General features: G+C 43.3%; 1 protein-coding gene and 1 pseudogene across 1 annotated transcript; both read right to left on the bottom strand.

Moving 5' to 3' along the window:
- Positions 1 to 7,885: 7,885 nt before the first annotated feature.
- LOC127335870 (dehydration-responsive element-binding protein 1E-like) lies at positions 7,886 to 8,781 on the bottom strand (annotated as a pseudogene).
- A 5,294-nt stretch (positions 8,782 to 14,075) lies between these two features.
- On the bottom strand, positions 14,076 to 15,335 carry LOC127335871 (ethylene-responsive transcription factor ERF025-like). Its single transcript, XM_051362605.2, has one exon. It carries the CDS (start codon positions 15,152 to 15,154, stop codon positions 14,582 to 14,584), a length of 573 nt encoding a protein of 190 aa, XP_051218565.1. The 5' UTR covers positions 15,155 to 15,335; the 3' UTR covers positions 14,076 to 14,581.
- Between the last annotated feature and the right edge of the window lie 8,265 nt (positions 15,336 to 23,600).

The raw sequence follows: 23,600 nt of genomic DNA, 5'->3' as shown, positions 1-23,600 counted from the left end.
TAATCAACCACCTATTCTTATAACCAAGATCAAACCATGAAGAGAGTAATATTTTACTCTAGGCATTTCATGGTAGTGTTAAAATATAACAATAGCAATAAACTTAAAAGGGGGTTATGATAGAAAATTAGAAAAGTCCTAATAAATTAGTGCTCACCTAACATCACATGTAAGTCAATCACTCATCAAATAGAAGCCAAGTCCTATCAAAAACCTCTAAAATAATTTGAGTTGAAAACATCAACTATAACAATCTAAATGAATTGATTCACAAGTGAGACATGAAATAAAAAAAATACAAAATCATGTCTATGTGCTATTTTGAATAAAACACAAGTATGTAATATAACTCAAATATAAAATACTTGTTCCAAAAGGAAAGAATGGTTTAATAATCACTGCTATACAACTTAATGGAATTAACAAAGTAAGAAACCTGCAATTAAAATCTGAATTAAAAGCAGAATAAAAAAATAGGAAATGAAAACAGGAAATAAAAATAGAAAGGAAAATAGAGGGAAGAAAAACCTTACCTGGCCACGCAGCCCAGCAGCAGCCTGTCAAGCAGCCCAGCACCAGAGCCCAGGAACAGCCCAACACTTGGCCCAGGCCACCACCAAACCGCAGCCCACAATACCCCTTCGCTAAAAAAAACAACGGGAGGGGGTCGTCCTCATCCCCTCCGAGAGCTGGTGGCCACCGCGACGCCGTGTTCCCCTTCTCCCCTCGCTGGCGCCTTCTCCTTCATCGGTGTCGTGACGAGGCACGCGCCCTGCACCGTATAAAAGCCGCACAACGCACCGCAGCATCGAGTTCTTCCTCTCTGGCCCAAATTTCGTTCCCCAAGCCGACACCTGCCGCACCACCTCACCATTACTGCCGGCGAAGGAAGCCTCCCCGAGCCTCGGCGTGGTCACCATCGTCACCAGCACCCTCTTCTTGTTCAACCCACGCCAGGAATTGAGCCAAAGCCTCCTGCACATCGCCAATCAAGCTCAGCATATCCGACGGCCGGAGGTGCCGATTCCGGCGAACTCGACCACCCCTGGTCTCGCCGCCATGCTCATCGTGCTCAGGGTGAGTCTCTGATGCTCAAGCGCCTCCTAGCTCGCTCGATTACGCTCTAAATCATGCCTGCGCCGGTAATCTGCGAGCGCCGCCGCTCGGCCTCGCCGTCGATCTTGCTCCGATGACCTATTCGGAGCGGCGCCGCCACCATAATGCTCACCGTGATGCGCTAAGTCGAATAGGCATAATGGTGCGTCTTCGGGAGTAGCCAAACTCCGGCGATCATCGCCACAGAACGCCGGCCACCGTGCTCAATTGCCACGTTGGCAATTTTGACCCAGTCAAGCATGCGTGGCAGGTGACGTGGACGTAGGCCCACTGGTCAGTGACTAGGTGGGTAACTTAGCTGGGTAACTGTAGTATTAACCGTTTGAATTTAAATCCAGGAAATTACTGCAACTCCAAATAATTATAGAAAAATCATATTAACTCAGAAAAATAAAAATAAGGCATCAAAGTTCTTATAAAAGTAAATTCTATTTAATAAAAATATAATATGAAATTTTTATTTTTAATAAAAATTTAATTGTTTAATACTTGTTATTTAAAGCCTTTAATTTCAATTCTAAATTCAGTTAAAATTCAATAATTAGGAAGAATGTATAAAATAAATAAAAACCAGAAAGTAAATAAGGAAACCATTAAAATTAATTTTCCTTTACTATTAACTTATTAAATTATTATCAGAAGGATTTAAACCCTAGTTAATAATTATCTTAATTATTAATTATCTAAAAATAATAAAATGCCAAATTCAATATTATTTTTATTCCCAAATTATTAATAACTTCAACTTTAAATTGAAGTTATTAATCATAGAACTATATGGTGATTAAGAAACCCTAGTTCCATATGGTAGAAAACTAGGAACTCATCATTTCATGGATAATCCTAAAACCCTAATTCAATTATGCACAAAACCTAGTTCCATCACTACATGTGAAACCTAAATTGTTTCTAAACCTAAACCTAGGTTAGAATATGTGATCATGTACTTACTTTTGATCCATAGAACCATAATTAGCAAATAAATACTTACCATGTTCACATAAAATGTAGGAGCCCTATTATCCATAATTCAGTATTCCAAGTATGCATACCTATCCTACCTAGTTAATCAAGTAGGGTGAACCAAGTGTAAACCCTAGATCCTATTACTGAAACACCAACCTTAATCATTCCTACTTAGCATCACACTAATGTGATAAACCTCAGGAGCAACTATGCCAAACCCTGAGCATTACCTAACCATATTCCACTAAACCCTACTAGTATTGGATATTTATCAACCATCCTATTTAGGAGCCAATTATTCTGTACTTAATAGAACCAACAGTAAAACCTAGACCACCTCAACCCAAATTGATATACTTCTTATTACCTAAGAAGTATGTTCTTCGAAAGTTATTCTTTTGAAGAAAATAAGGAAACCATCATCAATCCTACCTAATAGAACCTATAGCCAATAACCAGCTATCACCAACAAGGTATACCAATCATGATAGCAACCATGAATAATTAATCGCTTAAGTTGCTTATGCTTAAGTAAAACCAATCAAGCCTAGTTGCTAATGGATCCAACTATGTTGTGATCCATATACTACTTACTCCAGAAACCAATTAGAACCATAGAAAACCATAGAACTTCACAACCCTAATTATCATACTTGTTCTTCATTGAAGAACATGTTCTTCAAAAGTTATTCTTCTGAAGTATATGATAATTAATCATTAACCATACCATGTAGTGCTAAAACCAACCATTATTCATCACATGTTGGGATTATACCAAATGTTATTGTTGTGTGCTATTAGTGTTATTATTGTGATATATTACAACATCTGTTTATGATACCATGTAACCACACCTGAATAAGAACCTTGTTTGTGAATCACTCTAAAAGTGCAACACACCCTGAACCAATCATTACGACTCACTGATCCAAAATCATCAGGGTTAGGTCACGTTTAGAGCGATTGCATCTCATACTTATGCATTATTGCATCTTTGCCAATCTTTTAAACATCGTCCTTACCGGACGATGATGCTATTTCAGAATTTGGAGTTACTACGTATCGAAGACCTTGCCTGCATAATCTTGTAGTCAAGAAAGGCAAGTTCATCACTTGCTCATGTCATTTGATTATTTCTATCAAATTACTTGCAAAGTACTATGGTTATCACTATTGCATAAAAATCAAAACCACTACTTTCATAACTATGAATATGACTATGTGGTGGGCAATGGAACCATGGATTGTGTTGATATGGTGGAGGTTCCATTGCACGGGCTTATACCCATCTAGGATTAAACAACAAATGTCGCCAGTGATTCTTGTGCCGTAATACCCGTGTTAACCATAAGATCCGAAGTGGGACGGAGTAGTCAAAAGTGTTTCCACCTCTCGTTCATCAACGGATGCGCTTTACCGTAGACACTTGTATCTGTCAGGGCAAGCGGTTGGCTGGGGAAGCCTTAAGTCCCCACGGCATAGTCCGTAGACACTTGTCGCTCGAAGTCCAAGCGGTTGGCTGGGGAAGCCTTAAGTCCCCACGGGAGTGGGGTCTATGATGGGTTGCAGCTACCGGCGAAGGAGTTTGGTTCGATCCCAAACTGTCGTCGTGGTCGGGGTCCACCCGTGAGTGGGAATAATGGGACCGGCGAGGACCCAGGGTCGGGGCATGCAACAAAGGGTGGGTGTTCGAGGTAGCGGAGGAACATGATTGGCTAGACCTTATACCGGGCCTCACACCATAGGAAGTGTGGACGGGTTGCGCGCCCGGTTGGCACCAAGGTTAAGATCTCTTATGGGTAAAGCAACACACCTCTGCAGAGTGTAAAGAACCGTGACCTGTCACTCCCTGTTCCGGGATATGGAATCGCTGACGCGGCCGGAAAGGAGCTCCATGAAGTTCTAGTAAACCGGTGAAGGCTGACGGACATAGTTCTTCTGAATAAAAGCAACCTTTTGAAGAAATGGTTATGAAAACTTGCATTGGTATTAGACTTTCTGGTCTAATGCTGTAGCTAGTGCATTAAACACCTCTTTCCTATAATGAACTTGTTGAGTACGCTCGTACTCATCCCACTCTTAAATCCCCTGCTTAGATATGGAAGCATCGAAGGAGGATCTACAGTGCAACTCGAAGGCCGAGGAGTCAACAACTACTTCACGAGACAGGACCCTGTCAGAGGAGTCAGATACCACATCCAACAAGGAGAAAACCTAGTTTAGCCCTAGAAGGGAACTAGCTTCCTAAACCTAGCTCCTACTTAGCTAGAATCTATTCATAGCCTCTATAGCTAGTCAAATACTCTACAAATAGAGTTCGTGATAGATTAGACTACGAGTCGTTCTTCTGGAGTTTATTTGCAGATTTACCTCATTATAAAGTAGGAGGCTGTGATGATCTTATGTAACAGAGTCAATGTTGTAATTCTATAGACATACCTTGGACCCGCATATGTTTCTGTTGTACCACTCTGAGCGATATAATACTAGTGGAACGGTGTTTCATTGGTGTTATATCAGACTTGCATACTACACCATGCAGTGGTATGCCGGGTCACCACATTACCTTTCGGTATTTACATATTTTTTTTGTAATATACTCAAATTTGAAGAGTTTTGGTAAATTCTAGATGTATTTACAATTTTGTTTGAAAAATCTCGAACGGTATTTGGACCGGTATTTGCGGTAACCGGTGATACCGGTGCCCATGGTGTATCTCTTCGAGAATGAGAAAAAAAAAACTTGACTGGGCAGTTGTTACTCCTAGTAGTATACTCCTGCGAGGAACTAAAGAGTACAACTTTTTGGAGAATACGACAAAACGCATTGAAGGAGCTAAGCGAGGAACTAAAGAAAAGTTGTTGATAGGAAATTGGGAATGCACACCTCCACCGGTGAGACGCACTTTTCTTGGATGGTGAAGATAAATCAAGGCAACGAAAATGAGCCAAGGACTCTTCCAAAATCTCAACCATATAGCTTGAGACGGGACTGGACCACCTGCGTGTCTATCCATGCAACTTCGAAGTGAGATTTGAATTCGCCATGGCAGGCTGGCGCCTCCCTGCGTACGCAAAGCGGAGCGGGCGCATGAGAGTGGAGCTCCGTGCCGGGCCGAGCTGGCTTCATGTGGCGGCCGAATTGTTTTAGGCCTCGTCGCGTCCATCGGAGCAACCGCGGGGTTCAAAAATCCGCTAGCTGCATCGTCCCGTCGTCGGATCGCTCCACCGCTCTACGTGGCCGGCGGCGCTTGGGCAGCAGGGCGCTCGCGTGCGGCCGAAGCGGCGCGCGGGCCATGGAGATCTGCGGCTCGCGAGGCCAGAGGGGGAACGAAAACGTACGAAGCGGTAGGTACGGGTGGTGGCCGGGATGGGTGGCCGCGCACCGCGCGTGGCGGTGGTGGCCGGGACCGGCATCCGACGGCCTCGCCCCGAGGATCCTTTCTTGGCTCGGTTCGGTTCCGCAATGGAACTGTATCGGAATGCTAACCCTAGGTCTGAGAGTGGATTTTATGGTCCTAGAGCGTCTCCTTCCTTTAAAATCGAGTTCAAAGTGTTCCGAACAATTGAACTGTTTTTGGCTAGTTCTAGGTAGGCCACGTTAGATCTTGAACTCTCGTCTGAGTCTGTTTTTTTTTTCTTTCAAAACGAGCTACCCACTTTCACTACTTGTGATAACGGAAATACAAAGTTCATAACATTGCCTAACAAGAAAAACACAAGGGGACCAGAAAGAGGTCATCCTTCCATTCGTAGGAAACCCGCCGATAGGAACTCGATATCGAGAACTCACTACGGACAAAAACCCACGGACACTTAAGCTCACTACAAAATTTCAGATCAACGCAACTTAGGAACAGCAAAACGAACAACTTCTATGACAAACTCTAAGGTCCTTCGATCATCAGCATCGCTACATGAGGGGATGACGCATGTTGTGTACCCCTTGCCAACTTTACAACTTTCTCGGTGAACCTTCACGCTCCACTCCTCACTTTTGTCGCGGCCTCACCATCATAGAGACCTACCTAGACATTGTAAAAAATAACCACCAATTTTATAACTCTCGGCTGCTGTGACCGCTAAATTTGCGTCGTCAACCTGACAATTGCATATAGTGTTGCAATTACAGCCACAATTTCTCAATTACACATTAAACTTGATGATGTCAACTAGCAGAGGATTAACTTGATACTCGAACTAGTCACGTCCAAAATCAAAAGATCTTAGAGTAAGTCACGTGCCAGCAAGTATTGGTGTTTAACGATCACGAATCAAGCCAAGCCAGATACTATGATGAGACGTCAAAACACTCGATCCCATTACTACCTCGATAAATATAGAATCTTCTTATGAAATACGGAGTAGTATCTACTCAAACTGTTCAAGAGACATGGTCAAAGCTCAAGTTCAAATCCGGACAAAGCTCTATACCACGTGTAGCCACACTATGTTTGCACTTTTCTACTTAATTGGACATATCACTTCTACAATAGAATTTTTACGATTTAATGAGTGGATATGTCTGTTATGAATTGTGATCTTCACGAAATTTGAAAGGTAACTTGAACCATTTGCATGAGACAACTTCTCAGATTTTCGATGAATGCGGTTTGATATTATTGATTTGGAGGAGGCGCTCCTCAGCACATGTCGAAGTTTTCCGTTAGGTATGTGTTTGTTTGGTGTGGTTGACTTTTGTACATGTTCTATTATTCTTTACAATGTTCGCTGCTAAGATTGAGTAGTAGGCCATGCAATTTTTCCATTTACCTTCGGTCGACGACTACCACTTCTAGTTATTCGTTGGTGTTGCAAAAAAACATTCATATTATGCTAGTTGCAAGAAGTTGTGCTTTTCTTCGAAAATTATAACCAATTTGCTCGAGTGTTGGTCCACCAACCACCATCGACGTCTTGTTAGATGTAGAAGGGACGGAGACAAGGGGGGACGAGGGGGGGAGGGGGCGCAACCCCCCCTATGCTCATGATTTTCCTTTGAACACAAACCATGTCAACTCCTTATTTGTGTGATTTTAGCTAGTTCTGTTCCCTCATACTAAGATTGCCCCCGTTACTAAGTTGTAGATGTGTACGTGCTGCTTCACGAGAAAATTGTATGCATGCATACACATGATTGGGACAAGTATTTGCCATACCGGGGCGTCATTTGGGCCATGCAAGGCCAAGAAAATCCGATGCTCAAAATCTTGGTCCGACCTAGCCAAAAAGTCCGAAAACCCATATAGCTGACGGGCTAGGCCGCTTCCCATTTCGACGGTTTTGAATACCTAGGCCCGGTCCATCCATCGAGCCAACATTTTTAGGCCCAAGCTCGGGAATTTTGGGCATGGCCTCGGGCCGGGCTGCCCATGGCCAGGTATGGTATTTGGTAAGCACACATGAGTACACATAGGAAGAACAAAGTTTGGTACATCCAGAAGACATATCAAAATATGATTTTTGAGACTAAAAGAGAAGTTACAGAGCGCAGACCGTTTGCTCAATTTTTTTTTTGCGATTCAACCGTTTGCTCGATTGATAGCTCTTCTTGATAGCTGTTTTATATGGACGAGGATTTAAAAACTAGATTATGTGGGTATGTTTCTATAAAAAGCTACTACATTTTGTATTGATAGTATATTTTGTTAGTAGATAATAACATGTAAGTTAAAATCCTATTTTGTAAGAAGTTGTCGCATGGTGATCCTAGACAAATATTGTGACATCTTTATGAAACCTACTCACTGTACCCAAGTTTCCAAGATCTCATCGAGACAAAGCCGAGACTGAAGACGGGAAGTAAATCACTAACCAATTTTAAGCATTTTATTTTTTTCTGTTGTTTAAGCATGCATGATGCATGCAATGGCCAAGAGAACCATATAATAATAAGGCTTATGTATATGCGCGGCGGAGCCGGGTCGTCCTTGACCCGCGCGATCAGTAGATCCACAGGCTGACGTCGCAGTCGTAGGCGTACTCCTCTTCGACCCACGCCGACGGCCCCGCCATTGGCGGTGGCTGGATGAGCATGCCCTGCGCCATGTCAAGATACCCCTGCATTTCGAATTCCAATCCGTCCATGACCATGGGGAAGTAAGGGCAGTTGGCGACGAGCTCCTCGCCCCACGAGTCCACCGGCGAAACAACCGCCGCCTCGCTAGCCGCATTGCGCTGCACGGACGGCCCCGGACGGAACAATATGCTCAGCCGCTTCCACCGCGGCGCGTCGGCGCGGCGTATCTCGTCGTGGCTGGGCAGTGGGCACCTGCGACGGCGCCCGGAGCCTGCGCGGCGAGTCGGATAAGTTGAGGCACGCGCCGCGGCCGCGCAGCGCCAGAGCGGCGACGTCGTCCGCGCGCGCCGCCATCTCGGCGGTGTCGAAGGTGCCGAGAGCCATATCCTCTGCTTGCCGTGCGGCTCGCGCACCTCGCAGACCCAGCGCCCGGGGTTCCTGCTGCGCACCCCCTTGTACACCGGGTGCCTCGTCTCCTTGAACTTGGTCCTCCCGGTCCGCCGCTTCGGCGGCGACGACGACGCCGTCATGTACGAGGATGAGTCCTGTTCTCCGGCGCCGCCCACCGGAGACTGCGTTCCCGACGAGGAGTGGTCACTGCCGCAGTACGCCCACTCCATCAGTCCGTTCGAGATGGATTATCTTTGTTGTCTGACTTGGTTTGAGTTTATTGAGTCTGGGAGGGAAAATATCCGGCGGCGGTTTATATAGCTATGCATTTGATGGGAAAGAACGCGTGCTGCAAACGCGGTGTGACACGAGGAGCCAGCCGGGGTGAAGTGAAGGGCGGGGTGGCTGTCAGACCAGCTGGAGGCTGCACGGATGGAAGCGATGGTGACGCGCAGGCCTTTGGGGCCTTCTCGGTAGTTCCTATTTCACCGCTGACGCTCTTTTGGGCCGAGATTTGATGGGTCGGCCCATTAGGGAGGTGGAACTTTGGGTTTTCTATTTTTAGTTGGGGTTCTCCGGTTGGTTTTCGCTGGTTTCTCCCGGTTTTCGTCAGTTTCAGCTGGGTTTCCTCGGTTTCATGCTGTTTTCGAGAAATGTTCGATTAAAAACGTATGATGTATGATTTAAAACACGTCTGATTTTAATACTGTTTTTTATGTTCAATTCTGAAAAATGTTCGCATTTAAAAAACATTCAGATTTTTAAAATACTTAAGATTTTAAAAATGTTTGAATTTTGAATTTTTTATTTAAATAATGTTTGAAATTTTTGAAAATGTTCAGAGATTTTTCAAAATCTTCAAATTTAAAAAATATTATGTTCTTGATAATTGTTCGGTTTTATAATGTTCGGTTTTTGAAAAAGATTGAATTTTTTTTTGAGCACCTCGAACTTCAAACAATAACGAATAAATAGTCGAAGAAAACAAAGGGAAAGAGTTAACTGTCGAAAGGTACATGGGCCAAGCCTTTATCTCACTCGGACGATTTCCTCGTGCGTCCCTGATGGCTTGCGTCGTATAAGGTGGTGGAAAGGAGCCATGGGCCTTCTCTATGTCTATGGCTGGCGCAGTGGGCTCGACGAGGTGAGATGTGTATTTTGGGATGGATTTCTACTTTAGTAATTTCTAGACTGGAATTATCAGAGGCCTTGTAGTTACCGTTATAGGTGCATAGTCGCTTTTGACCTTCATTAGACCCTTCTAGGGTTGAGAATCAGTAGGCTTTTGCCGTCACTTGTGACAACGTTATATTTTGAGGTAATTATTATGTAGAAGTTCATGCCAAACCCCTTCCTTGTGCATCAATTTAGACAACCATTTGCTTTAGGCACTTAATTTTTAATGTATAGTACCTCAACACCTAACCCACCTTGATCGGGGTCTACACATAATATTCCATCTCGTCAATATATATCTTCGCTTCGATTGATCACTTTGCTAGAAGAAGCGTGACCTAATAAATAGTCTTTTCGTTACCCCTATAGGTAATTCTAAGAAAGACAACATGAACATATGAAGACTCGTAAGAACCGAGTTAATGAGTATAAGCATGTCTCCGTATGAGAGAAGCTTATCCTAACAAAATCCCGACTTTTCTCGAAACGGGTTTCCACTGGGTTCCATTCTTTATTTAAAAGCTTTCTATATTGTATTGGGATTCCAAGATAGAGAAACGGAAGAGCACCAACCGTGCAACCGAAAATCTGTTTGTATTGTTTCTTATCATCTTTGGCTTTACCAAAATAGAATATTTCACACTTATAGAAGTTTCTGAGCCCAAAGAGTTGCTCAAAGATGCACAAGATAAGTTTCATTTTCACAACCTTCTCTAGGTCGTGTTCCATGAATAGAATTGTATCGTCCGCATATTGCAAAACTGAGATACCCTCGTCAACTAAATGAGAAACCAAACCTCCTACTTTCTCGTCCTCCTTTCCTCATGCAATAAGGATAGTCAACATATCAGCCACAATATTGAATAACACTGGAGAAAGAGGGTCACCTTGTCTAAGACCTTTTTTAGTTTAAAAATAATGACCAATGTCATCATTGACCCGAACCCTGACAGATCCTCCTTGAACAAAATCTACAATGAGTTTACACCATTCTTGTGCAAAGCCTTTCATCCGCATAGTTTGTCGAAGGAAATGCCAATTTACTTTATCAGAGGCTTTCTCAAAATCGATCTTAAACAAAACACCATCTATTTTATTTCTATGAAGTTCATGGATAGTTTCATGCAAAACCACTACAACCTCTAGAATATGACGGCCCGACATAAATGATGTTTGAGTAGGTCCTATTTCTTCAGGATTAATTCCAGTTATACGGTCCGTTCCCACTTTCGTGAAGCTTTTGTAAATCAAATGGAGCAAACAAATAGGTAGATATTGCTAGATTTGGACCGCATTTTATTTTTTGGGAAGCATCGTTATGACCCCAAAATTATGTTTATACAACTGCAACTCCCCTTGTTGTAGTTGTACACACAATGCCATTAAATCACGCTTGATGATCTCCCAAAATGTTTCGTAAAATTTGGCTGGCAACCCGTATGGTCCCGATGCTTTATTATGGTCCATTTGTGATATTGCATCAAAGACTTCTTCTCACTAAAGACAGCCGTGAGTATATTATTCTCGATATCCGAAATTTGTGGTATATCAGATGTGATGTCCTGCCTCATAGAGAAATTATTTTTGGCCGGCTCCCCAAATAATTTCTTATAAAATTTGGTAATATAAACTTTCAGACTTTCTTGACCAAGTATAGTCCTCTCATCTTGCTCTAACTGAAATATTTTCTTTTTCGGTGCTTTCCATTTGCAATTAGGTGAAAATACTTCATATTGTTCCCCCCTCTTGCACATGCTATACTTTTGCTCGTTGTGCCCAATTATAGTCTCCATCTCTTCTAAGCTTTGACAGTCGTTTGTTCGCATTTTTAAGCTCATCCCGTTCGGATGTAATCAAAGGACACGACTAAGCTGTAATATCCAACCTACCAATGATGGATATCCATCTTTCTTTTTTTCCTTCTTATAGACTCCGCTCCTATTTCGAGCTCATCCCCTTACGAATCGCCAAATGTGTTTTATTTTATTTTGCCAACTCTCTATTGGGTCATGCCCCTTAACATAAGCATTCCATTCTTTTGCGATCACCTCATAAAAACCATCGTCACGTAAGCCGGATAGTTCAAAAGAGAAACGAGACGTATTACCCAAGTGAGCTCGAGCAATTGTCTTTGAGATGATATTAAAGCTGAGTCGTGTCCTTTGATGTTTCCAGATCTACTGGTAGTGAAGGAAAGTTTATTTATCTTTCGAGCGTGAAAAATGATTCATCCAATAAGTTAAGAGAGATAGAGACAGAGAGGAAGAGCGTACGTGCGCGCAGCGATTTCACGGCAGCGATGACTAGTCTCGCATAGTCATCTACTCCTCCAAATCCTCATACAAGGCTTAATTTCTTGCCCACTAGTGCCAAGGTTTGGAAGATCTGGGGCCCTCCCAAAATAAAGTTTTTTGCGTGGCTTGCCATCCAAAAAAAAGCTTTGGACTGATAGTTTTTTGGGGCCTCCCAAGGTTTGGCCTTCTCTTCCATCAACTTCCAAGCTTGGCCAACGGTATCAATCCATAGAATGTAGGAGACAATGACTAAACACAAGGACTTGGCCTCCATTACCCTCCTCTTCCCTTGAGGAATTTGGAATAAGAGAAACGGGCGGATCTTCAAAAAAAAAAAAAAAAAAAAAAAAAAAAAAAAAGCAAGCAAGCAAGCAAGCCTCTCTTCCGGTCATTTTATAAAAGATTAAGAAGGAGTTGATGCTTTGGTGTTGGCGGGCGCTAAGCGGATGGGTAGTTTGATGCCGGCAGAGAGTAGACCTTTAGCAAGTTGTGATCTGTTGCTTTTCTTGTAAAGGCTTTGTATCTTAAATTCTTAATCAATGGAATAGAGCACATATTTTGTTTATCGACGTTGAGAAGAAAGGAAGACGACTAGTCTCAAGGTTTGGGTGCGATGAGCCTAGAGATCCCAGATCGGCAGTTGAGCAGAGACAGACAGATGCTCGGCGGGGCACACGAATCGTACGGCGGGACAAAATGATTTCGTCCCACCCAGGCCAGCGCCGCCGTGCGCGTCGCCTTGCGGCTGCATAGTTTTGGAGAAGACGATCCAATGGGATCCCGGCGCGCCAGGCGATACGTACGGGCGTAGGGCCGTTGCCTGAGAAACTGATTCCCGGTTTTGGTGCGCGCGCGCGCAGGAGCTCAGGCAGCGCTTGGGCCACCGGCGAGCCGCTGCACCTGCCCAAGAACCCATGCTGCTGCATAGAGGTGGGCCGCGCTGGAGCCTTGGTTTGTCGTCTCGTCGGAACTCCACTCATGTTTGCCACAGGCTGGGCAGGACACGTGTTGCCTCAGGGGGGTGGGCAACTCGGTGTTTGCTGTGATATACGGAGTACTAGTACTGTACTAGCTAAGCTACTAGTAGTACCGTAATTTTTCTATTTGCTATAATGTGTAAATGGCACATGAACTATTGATTTTCCTTCCTAGCAACACATGAACTACGTATTTTTCTATTTGTTTGCGCTTCTTCTTCTAGGCTCATTGGATTGCAAGATTGAGAAACATAGTAAAAGAACACAACATTTTTGTGGCTTTATCGCACACACACAAAAAAAGACAATTGCAAGAGAACCATAAGACTACACAACTAGTCGTTTCGATGGAACATAAAATACGTAGGAAAAATGTGTCGACCCTACACAATGAGTCTTAATTAACACTCCCTTGGCGCGTGTTCAAATTTTCTATAAAACTGAGATTCATGTAATGTGGAAAAATAGCTATGTACGGTAAAAGCAAATGATTTTCTACTTATAAACACATGAAAAGTCTATTGCAAAGTGGAGGATATGGACATCCAAGCCCGCATTCATTTTGTTGTAGAAAATTGTTGATCTTACGGATATTTTTATTTATTTTGTGAGCGAATCTTACGGATATTTGTGGAAATTTTTTATTTTTTCGATAATTTTTTTATTTTTTGGATATTTGTGGAAAAGTTTTTTATGCAGGAAAGGTAGTTATTCGTTCAGTTCAGGCAAGCTATGAAGAATTGCGCGCTGCAAAATTGTTAGTTTATGATGCTAAAACCTATCATAGTCTCAGTCATACAAATTATGATGGTTCAAATAATAAGGTACTGGCGTACTGCCAATGTTTTAGTGAGCTAAAATAATAATGTATATTTATTTTCTAATATAATAGTGCATGCACATCATTAGAGCGGAAGATTCATTGAGAGTGCTAATTTTGGCATGCAAGTTTTGTAAGTTTTTAACCGTCAAAATTACATATAGTAGCACTTTGCTGATTACCAGAACATCAAAACAGACGTCTACCCAAGTAGTTGCTGTTTTCATCCTTTTCAATGACCAACCACAAAAAGTGGAAAGCTCAAGCATCATCAACACACTTCACTAAAACTACAAAATAGACATCAGCAACCAGTGTTTAGAAAAGGGGAAAGGTGGAGCGATGCACTGTGCGCACATGCTATAGCCAATCCACCCCCGGAATATATATACTATCAATTTCCACATTCAGTACAAACTTACACAACTATATCCACATAAATAGTGCATACAAGCTACCCTGCTCGTGACCTACTTGACATTTTAAGCAAGTATCGCCCAGCAGCTTTATATACTGCCATGGTCGGATACTTCAAACAGAGCCCAACCTAGTGACAAAGGAGAGACTCCCTTCTGGCTCTTATCAAAGCAGAAGGTGAAAAAAACTTCAAAGAGAAGGGGAAAAAAATTAGACAGACAGAGGAGAGGAGAGATAGAGGTAGAACATCTGCCATGCGTCACCGATGAGAAAAAAATGAGCTCCACACCGGTATGCGCCTTCCTCCTTACCTATCTCCTCATTATTCAGATTCAAAGTTCAGTAGTAGTCATGTCGCAGCAATAGTAGCAACGTTACCATGGCAGCAGGATGGTCGATGATGGAGCTATGGGTCACGGTAGCTCCAGAGGTTCAAGCTCTCCCCGGCATCGGAAGGGTCGGGTGATTCATCGGAGGAGTCGGGGCTGAGCCTCGGTGGGCTCATCATCATCCCAGCTGCCATGTTGCGCAGGAACTGTGGCGTCTCGAACAGCGCCTCCTCATCCAGGAAGTACTGGTCGAACCCAATACCCGCCTGGTCCTGCTGCGCCCCGCCGCCCGCCGACGATGCGGCGGCGCTGCTGCTCCCGCCGAACTGCTGCTGCGCGGGAGCAATGCCAATGCCGGCAGAGCGATCGTGCTGCAACGAGGTGGCAGCAGCGGCGGCCGCCGCGCGGATGTCGTCGGCGGAGGTGGACGCCGGAGCGGGGCGAGTGGCGGCGATGGCCGGGAAGTTGAGCGCGGCGTCTGGTCCGCGGAGGGCGAGGGCGGCCACGTCGTACGCCACGGCGGCCATCTCGGCCGTCGGGAAGGTCCCGAGCCAGATGCGGCGCGCCTTGCGAGGTTCGCGGATCTCCGAGACCCACTTCCCGCACCGGCTCCGGATGCCGCGGTAGAAGGGGTGCTTCCCCGTCGACATTGTTCGATCAGCGAGCTAGGGTAATGGCGGCTCTAGCTAGGTGCACTAACTAGCTTATATAGTTAATGGCTATGAGGCATAAACAGCTATCGATCAAAGGACTTCGTGGTTGGGGGTCAGTGGGGGACTGTGTGAGTGTCCGGCGGCGGCGCGCATGCAGTTCGTCCATAAATGCACGAGGAGGAAGTCGACTATATAAGGGGGAGACCAGGCAAAGAATAGGGCGGGAAGCGCGCGTGAGGGACGCCATGGCCTGCGTTCGCTCTCGATGAGCTGGTGCCCGGGAAGCAAACAACTAAGGTAAGTTTGGGAAAGAATCACGTCGCTTTCGGGCTTTCTAATCATGGAACTATGTGTACCTTTCATTTTTTTTTCGCCTTCTGTTTTTCTTCAGACGTGGGTGAGAGTTTTTTTTTTTGTATCTGTAATGTATAATGTTGTTAGCTCCATGGGTCTACCTATATTTCTTGTTCACATGGAAATATAATTCTTCTCTAGAAATTTTGGCGGATTTGAATCTTCAGAAATTTTTAGTACTCCTTTTTTTTTAATACAAGGTCGCTATTCAAAAATAAAATTTCCATGTTGGCCACTAACACTAATAAAAAAATTAATTAGATTTCTATCTCAGCGTGATGGTGCTCATTAATGTGAGTGTTGCACGCAGCCATAGAGGGGACATCAGATGCAACATATACGATTATCCAACAACATAGGTTTATTTCACATAATTAATCGTTATAGTTATTAGTTGACTTTATTTTCTTGATACCTAAAATATGAGTTTGTGAGTCACAAAAAAAAATGAGTTTGTGGCTTTATATACAAGAACAAAGGTAGTATATACAGGGTGTATTCGATCTCTAAAATTGAATCCTACATGATGTTTTCTAAGAATTCTTTTGAACTGCGATTTCAAAGAAAATTTCAATCAACAAAACCTTATCCAAATAATATTTCGTTTCCTTTTGGTGCAAGGAAACCAATTTTGGTGCAAATAAAATAATGTATAGTTCAAACAAGTAGGAGATTGCATTCATGTTTTATTTTGTGTTACTGCATTTGTGGAATTGTGCAAGCCAAATAGACCATCAGTATGACCCGAGGACTCTCACTTTTGACAAAACAAATTATCACTTGTGCTCTTATTGTCCTATATTTGTTTTGTCGTCCAACTTATGTTGCTATGCATTAGTTTTTTTTTTTTTGTGAAATCTATGTATTAGTTAAGGGAATGTACTTTTCTAAGTCAGGTGACTTTTTTTCAAGCCGCAATGTATCCACTTAGACCTCACAATGACAACTTTTCTGATATAGAAATAACGATTTCACACTATGTCAACCGAGAATTAGTTAGTTCTAGATCGACTATGGAACCGTTAAATTCACATCGTGATTCATACGCAAGAGAATTGCACGTGAATATGGAACTACACATATTTTTCCCTGGCTGCACATAAATTGCATATATAGTTGGTCAACCGAGAATTAAGTTGATTATAAGTTAACATAGAACAAACCGTGTTGCTAATTTACATTTTTACATGTTACTCCCTCCATACCGGTTTATTAGGTTATTACGAAATTCGAGAAAAAAATTAACCATTAATTTGATCAACAAAATATGAAATATATGCCACAAAAAGTATACCATTAGATTCATATTCAAACGAACTTTCCAATTGTACACTTTTTATGGTGTATATCTTATATTTTGTTGATCAAATTATCAGTCAATTTTTTTTTCTATATGAGCGGGACAGTAACTTTCGGTTGGAAGGCCCACGAAGATTGCGGAAGCCAAGCAACAAAGACCAAAGACGTACATGAATGCTGATTATTGAAAATAATATATGATCAATAATAATAGAGGACTCATAGTTTATGATATACAACACTTGTTACGTGAACATGCTTCATATATTTCTAGTTGTGAAGTTGAATACTAGAGAGTTGAGTCGCTCATCCTTCGTGTGCGTAATAAGTATACACTACGGGAACCAGTCAAGGTGCCGACGGCCGGCGGCCGTCGGCACAGCTTGTCTTGCCGTCGGCACAGGCCTGTGCCGACGGCAGCCGTCGGCACCTTGCCGTCGGCACAATAACGCCTCGGCACAGACTAGCCGTCGGCACAGACTAGCCGTCGGCACAACATCCTGTGCCGACGGCAAAGCCGTCGGCATAAAAATAACGTCCGTTTAGTAATTTTGGCTCGAATTTTTTTCAAAAAAAAAAATTTGAATTTTTTTTCAAGTTTTTTTTTCTCAATTTTTTTAATCTCTCATATGTACCATTTTAACTCTAACTACACTTAATACTAAGTCAAATTTTACTCATGGTCAAACTCAAACTTCCCCGTCGGTCACCCATCCTCACACTACTCAGCCCCTAGCACGCTTAACTTCTCTGTTCCTTTAGACTAGCTTCCATGAAAGAAATGACACTTTGTTGATAATACTACTATATCAATCCTATTAACCCCTATTTCTTGGTGTTGCACATCTTTATTTTTTAATTCCAAACAATTAACTACATAAACTATAAACTACAATGAATAAGTATATTAATCTTGAATTCAAATGGACAATAAAATGATTTTATTTTTCCTTTTTCTATTTAATATGGAATAATTAATATCTTTAAATCCGTAAATCAGAATTTAACAAATAATATGTCAAAATTGATCAGAAAAATAAGAGGAATCCAAATATGACATCTATATCATATTCTGAACCTAAATATGATTTTTATAAAAAAAACTTGAGCATTATATCATGTACCTGTAGTTCAAATCTGGTCGGCCTCCTGCCGATTCGGCAGGAATTTGTCTTTTTTATGAGGGTTGGACGAAAAGGTTTCAGATACACCGGTTAAGATATTATCCATATTATGTGGTCCAGTATTTTTGAAAAATATGTTGGTACCAATGTGAAACTTTAATTTGGTGGTTGCTTCACAAAACACCCGGTTTTCGACACCTCAAAAATGAAAAATGACTTTTTCGTGCGATAAAATGGAAAACTTCCTCCTGCAACATCGTAATACACCCCAAGATGCACATGTGTGCATAATATGAGCACATTATCACAAACTATTCCGTGATTCTATCCATAACATTAGTCGTTTGACCTAAATGTCATGAAACCTCGAACATGATAGCTTATTTAGTGAAGAATTTATGATGTTTGCAATTCTCCAACTTTAATATTTTTCCTTGCAACTATGACACATAATATGACACCACGCGAAGGTTTCACATTGTTTGGATCGTTTTGGAATTTGTTATGCCCGTTTCAAACAATATTCAAAACGGCGGGCATGAAGATCCTTTGCCCGGAGCTGAGGCTCGCTAAACTTGCGTTGGATCTCTGATGAAATAGCATGTTGTGAACCTAAATATGATTTTCACAAAAAAATTGAGCATTATATCATGTACCTGTAGTTCAAACCTGGGCGGTCTCCTGCCGATTCGGCAGGAATTTGTCTTTTTCATGAGGGGTGAACGGAAAGGTTTCAGATACACCGGTTGAGAAATTGTCCATCTTAGGTGGTCTAGTATTTTTGAAAAATATGTTGCTAGCAAGGTGAAACTTTAATTTGGTGGTTGCTTCACAAAACACCCGGTTTTCGACACCTCAAAAATGAAAAATGACTTTTTCGTGCGATAAAATGGAAAACTTCCTACTGCAGCATCGTATGACATCCCAAGATGCACATGTGTGCATAATATGAGCACATTATCATAAACTATACCGCGATTCTATCCATAACATTGGTCGTTTGACCTAAATGTCATGAAACCTCGAACATGATAGCTCATTTAGTGAAGATTTTTTTATGATGTTTGCAATTCTCCAACTTTAATATTTTTCCTTGCAACTATGACACATAATATGACACCACGCGAAGGTTTCACATTGTTTGGATCGTTTTGGAATTTGTTATGCCCGTTTCAAACAATATTCAAAACGGCGGGCATGAAGATCCTTTGCCCGGGGCTGAGGCTCGCTAAACTTGCGTTGGATCTCTGATGAAATAGCATTTTGTGAACCTAAATATGATTTTTACAAAAAATGTTGAGCATTATATCATGTACCTGTAGTTCAAATCTGGGCGGCCTCCTACCGATTCGGCAGGAATTTGTCTTTTTCATGAGGGGTGGACGGAAAGGTTCCAGATACACCGGTTGAGAAATTGTCCATCTTAGGTGGTCTAGTATTTTTGAAAAATATGTTGCTACCAAGGTGAAACTTTAATTTGGTGGTTGCTTCACAAAACACCCCGTTTTCGACACCTCAAAAATGGAAAATGGTTTTTTCGTGCGATAAAATGGAAAACTTCCTACTGCAGCATCGTATGACATCTCAAGATGCACATGTATGCACAATATGGGCACATTATCTCAAACTATGCGACGATGCTAGCCATAACATTGGTTGTTTGGTGTGAAAGCCATGAAACATCGGACCTGATAGCTCATTTTTGAGAAGGTTTTTGAGATATTTGTAATATTACGTGTTTGATATTTTTCCAAGATAGATCTTATTTTTCTGAAAATTTTGATATATTATTTGTATTTTTCTGAGTTAGAATGATTTAGTTATGATTTTTGGAAGATTAATGTGGTAAAATGGAAAATAGCTATGCCGACGGCTTTGCCGTCGGCACAGGGCTGAAATATGTGCCGACGGCAAAGCCGTCGGCACAGACCTAACGCTGTTACCTCGCCGTCATGGCGGAGAGGTTGTGCCGACGGTCCAAACTGTGCCGACGGTTGCCGTCGGCACAGACCTTCCTGTGCCGACGGTTTTCCTATGCCGACGGCTTACCTGCTGCCTGGCCGGAACGGGTCCTGTGCCGACGGCCTCGATATTTTGCCGTCGGCACAGAATCTGGCCGTCGGCACCTCGGCGCGTTCCCGTAGTGATATGTAAAAGGGGAGAAGGTTATCGTCACCAGACCCAGAAGCTTCTGGAAGCATGGACAAACATGTTTAAGACGTCAATTTTTAGATAAAACAGTGTACAAAGTCAATACAAACAGAATTGGTTGGAGATTAAGTAGAATAAGAGGAGGCTGCGGAAAAGGCACAACAAAACCCATCTAGGGTTCCGTCCTTCTCGCCGGTGTTATCGCCGGTCCGCTCCGCCTCCGGTGGCCTTGGGGCCTTGGAGGTGTGACGGACCACGGTTCCTCGCCGGCGGGGAGTTTTCGTTCTTAATTTAGTTTGATTTTCAGTCTCTTTTTTAGGATGGTGAGGCGGCCGCTACATCCGTCAGAATAAGGTTCTCCCCGCCCTATCCTCGCTCTGGTGTGCATCTAGCGCTGACGGAGGGCGCGTGGAGTTGTGTGCCCGTCGGATCTCCTGGGATCCGATCGGTTTTCATGTTTGTTGGTGTGGTTTCATGTCAGTCTCTTTCGATCTATGGTTGTCATCATTGGCGATGGTTGCTGCTCTGGTGCGCTGGTCCTTTGGGACCTTAGCACGACGACTTCCCGTCTGTCTACTACAACAAGCTCTACTACGACAAGATTTGACTGACTCCGGCGATGGAGGGGCGAGTACAGCGGCGCACCTTCGGCTCGTGCTAGTGTTTGTAGTCGTCGCTAGGTGGTTCGAGTACCAATTTGTAATTTTCTTTACCTTTTGGATTATTTATACTACTGTTGATAATTATTAATAGATCGGTGGATTTCTCGCAAAAAAATAACATAAAGTGTGGTACGCTGGCAAGCCTGTAGCGGCTGATCTGTTGATGACCACAGTGCCTATGGGCATTGGACTGGGACTGAGAACCGGTGCCTTGATGAAGGCGAGGCACGCAGCGCCTCGAGGCATTGCATCTACCGCTCAATACACATCCAATGGACAGCAGCGGAAAGAGCTGGTCAGAAACTAGTCAACAGCATGTGTCCCTGCCTCCCTTCATCTCCTCACGCGGAAAAAAGAACGAGCCTCCAGGGCAGAGCACTGGCGCCGCTCGTCGCCGCCGCCTGCCGCCGTCCTCCTCCCGCCGCCGCTGCCACGCGCGGATCTTTCCGGCCAGCCTCCCTTCACACTCTGCCCGGTCCGCCTCTCCCATCCGGCGCCGACGGCCGCCACCTCCGGCTTCCTCCTCTGCGTCCCTCCGTCCGCGATAGTCCCCTTCTCCTTCCTCATCTGCGTCCCTCCGTCGGTCCGCTCCGACCATCACGGCCTTCCTAGAGTTCACAGGGACAAGGCAAGGAGGAGCAGCCAAACTGAAACTAACAAATTTTAATTTGATTTTAATTTTGATTAGATTATGTTGTTGGTAATTTCTATTTAGTTTCCGAAAGTTACTTTCCCTTCCTTTGATCTCTTGGATATGCTACTCCCCACCACCCAAATTTTTATACCGGATAATGCAAATTTGACTAGTAATGCATTCATGATGCTAATCGATAATGTTAGGGTTTTACTAACTCGTGATGGTACTATGGTTTGGTTGATTTTCTTGCAATATTCCTGACAACGGATTATGCTTTTTAGGGGGCCGCCCCCGATTCTGTTCATCATGAAATCCAAGTGGCCTTAAACACTGAACTGACATAAAAAAAAATTAGAACGGGTCTCGCCTTTTTTATGCCTTTTTCGTCCAAGCATGCATTTTGTTATGCAACTAGGTTTCTCTACAGGCCTGCACCTTGAATCTTTTGCACTTCATATGTAATCATGATCTTGCTTGTGTGTGTGGGTGCGTTTAGTTCTCCATTGTATGCTGGTTCCAACATCTTGTAACCTAACGTCTGGTCTTAAAAGAAGCTTCATCACTCATCAGCCCATGTGCTTTGAACCAATTGGTTGTGTGTATTATATCTTTTGATATATTCTTATTCTAATGAATTTATTTGGGTGTCCATGTAAGGTCATATAGGACTACAAAAGACTTGATAAGGTCAATAATATAATTTATCACGGTATGATGTATGACATGGAAACATTGCATTACGCGTACGCAAATGTAGCATTATACATACATGGAAGATCTGGAAAGAAAGGAACGCCCGCATTTTCGAGCAGGAGAGCAGCAGGGTCGATCGCCTGTTGGAGCTTATCATGGAAGACATCCGTTCATGGCGAGCCGCTGGATGCATTACGGAGTTCTAGGTTTCCTTCACACCCTAGGACGTTCTGCCTTGAGGTGGCTCCCTATGTTGCTATGGCTGTGGGTGTTTTTGTTTAGCCTTTGTATTTTTGTTAGCCTTCGGCTACCTCAGCCGGCCACGTTCTAGCCTTCTTGTAAAACTCTTTCTTCTCTATTTTAATGAAGTTCGGCCAAAGGCTCTTCGAGCATTATACATACATATACACATCTTAATTAGTACCTCTGTTTCATAACATACGATGTTTGATCTAGAATAGATTGCCAAAACTTCTGATACTGTAGGACGTAGGGAGTATTTCTTAATTTCTTAGTTGTTTCTGAAGATGTTAGGAATTAGCACCAAGGCGACAAGTAGTGACTAGTGACTGCTCGTGAGTTGTGAAGCTAGAGAACTCGTGTGCGAAAGCAATATCGTCGTCCACGACCTTTTAGACACGCAACAAACCTGTACATAGCCGGATCTTTGTAGATTATTCCATCAAGCCATAGTTGAGACGATGCAAAGTATTGACAATGACACGTGTCTCCACATCGGGACCAGCTCGACCTGGACGGCAGTTGGGATCGGGGCCATCGATGACACTGTCGATGACGGTGCATGTACGTACGTCGCGGTCGCGGCCCGAGCTCCCGACGACGCATCCGCGGAGGCGACACCCTCAGCACAGGTGTACTTACGCCCTCCTCGTGCTTGTACTTTGCATGGCCCTTTGTTATTGACGTTTAGGGCTCCGGACAGAGTGGCCGCTCCTCGTTGGCGACATCGACGGCCTTGAAGATAAGAGACTTCTTTTGGAGGTGGCGTTTTGCCCATAGGAGCAAATGCTCTCATTATACAAAATAATTAAAAATGAATTTTAAAAATGTCAAAAAAATGACATAAATTCTTTGTTGTACATCGTGACATTCTATGTTTGTACACAAATTTTCATGAAAAAACAACATTTTGTGTGGTGTGTACAAAAAATACAAGAAAATGTGATGTACGTAGTCGTGTTACAACATCAAAATTTATCTTTTTTACAGGAGCCACACACTAGTGGAAAACGGGGCTATAGGCTCGGTCCATTTGGGCCTTCAGTCCCGGTTTCCAAACCGAGACCAATTACACTAGTAGAAAACCTCACATCCATCTAAGCCATTGGTACCGGTTCCCTTACGAACCGGTACCAATGGGGCCATTTGTACCGGTTTGAGGGCTCAGGTGGGCGAGGGGCTTTCGTACCGGTTTGGGAGGGGCTTTCGTACCGGTTCGTGTTAGGAACCGGTACGAAAGGTCTTCGGCCAAAATTCAGACGCGTGGTGGGGCCCGGGCTGGA

Source organism: Lolium perenne, chromosome 2 (assembly GCF_019359855.2).
Source record: "Lolium perenne isolate Kyuss_39 chromosome 2, Kyuss_2.0, whole genome shotgun sequence".
Classification (NCBI taxonomy): Eukaryota; Viridiplantae; Streptophyta; class Magnoliopsida; order Poales; family Poaceae; genus Lolium; species Lolium perenne.
Note: the sequence above shows the minus strand (reverse complement) of the source record. Positions and strands in the feature narration are given on the sequence as shown.

What these genes read in the sequence shown, in the direction of transcription:
- LOC127335871 (XM_051362605.2), bottom strand. Translation starts at nt 15,154, where the DNA reads ATGTCGACGGGGAAGCACCCCTTCTACCGCGGCATCCGGAGCCGGTGC.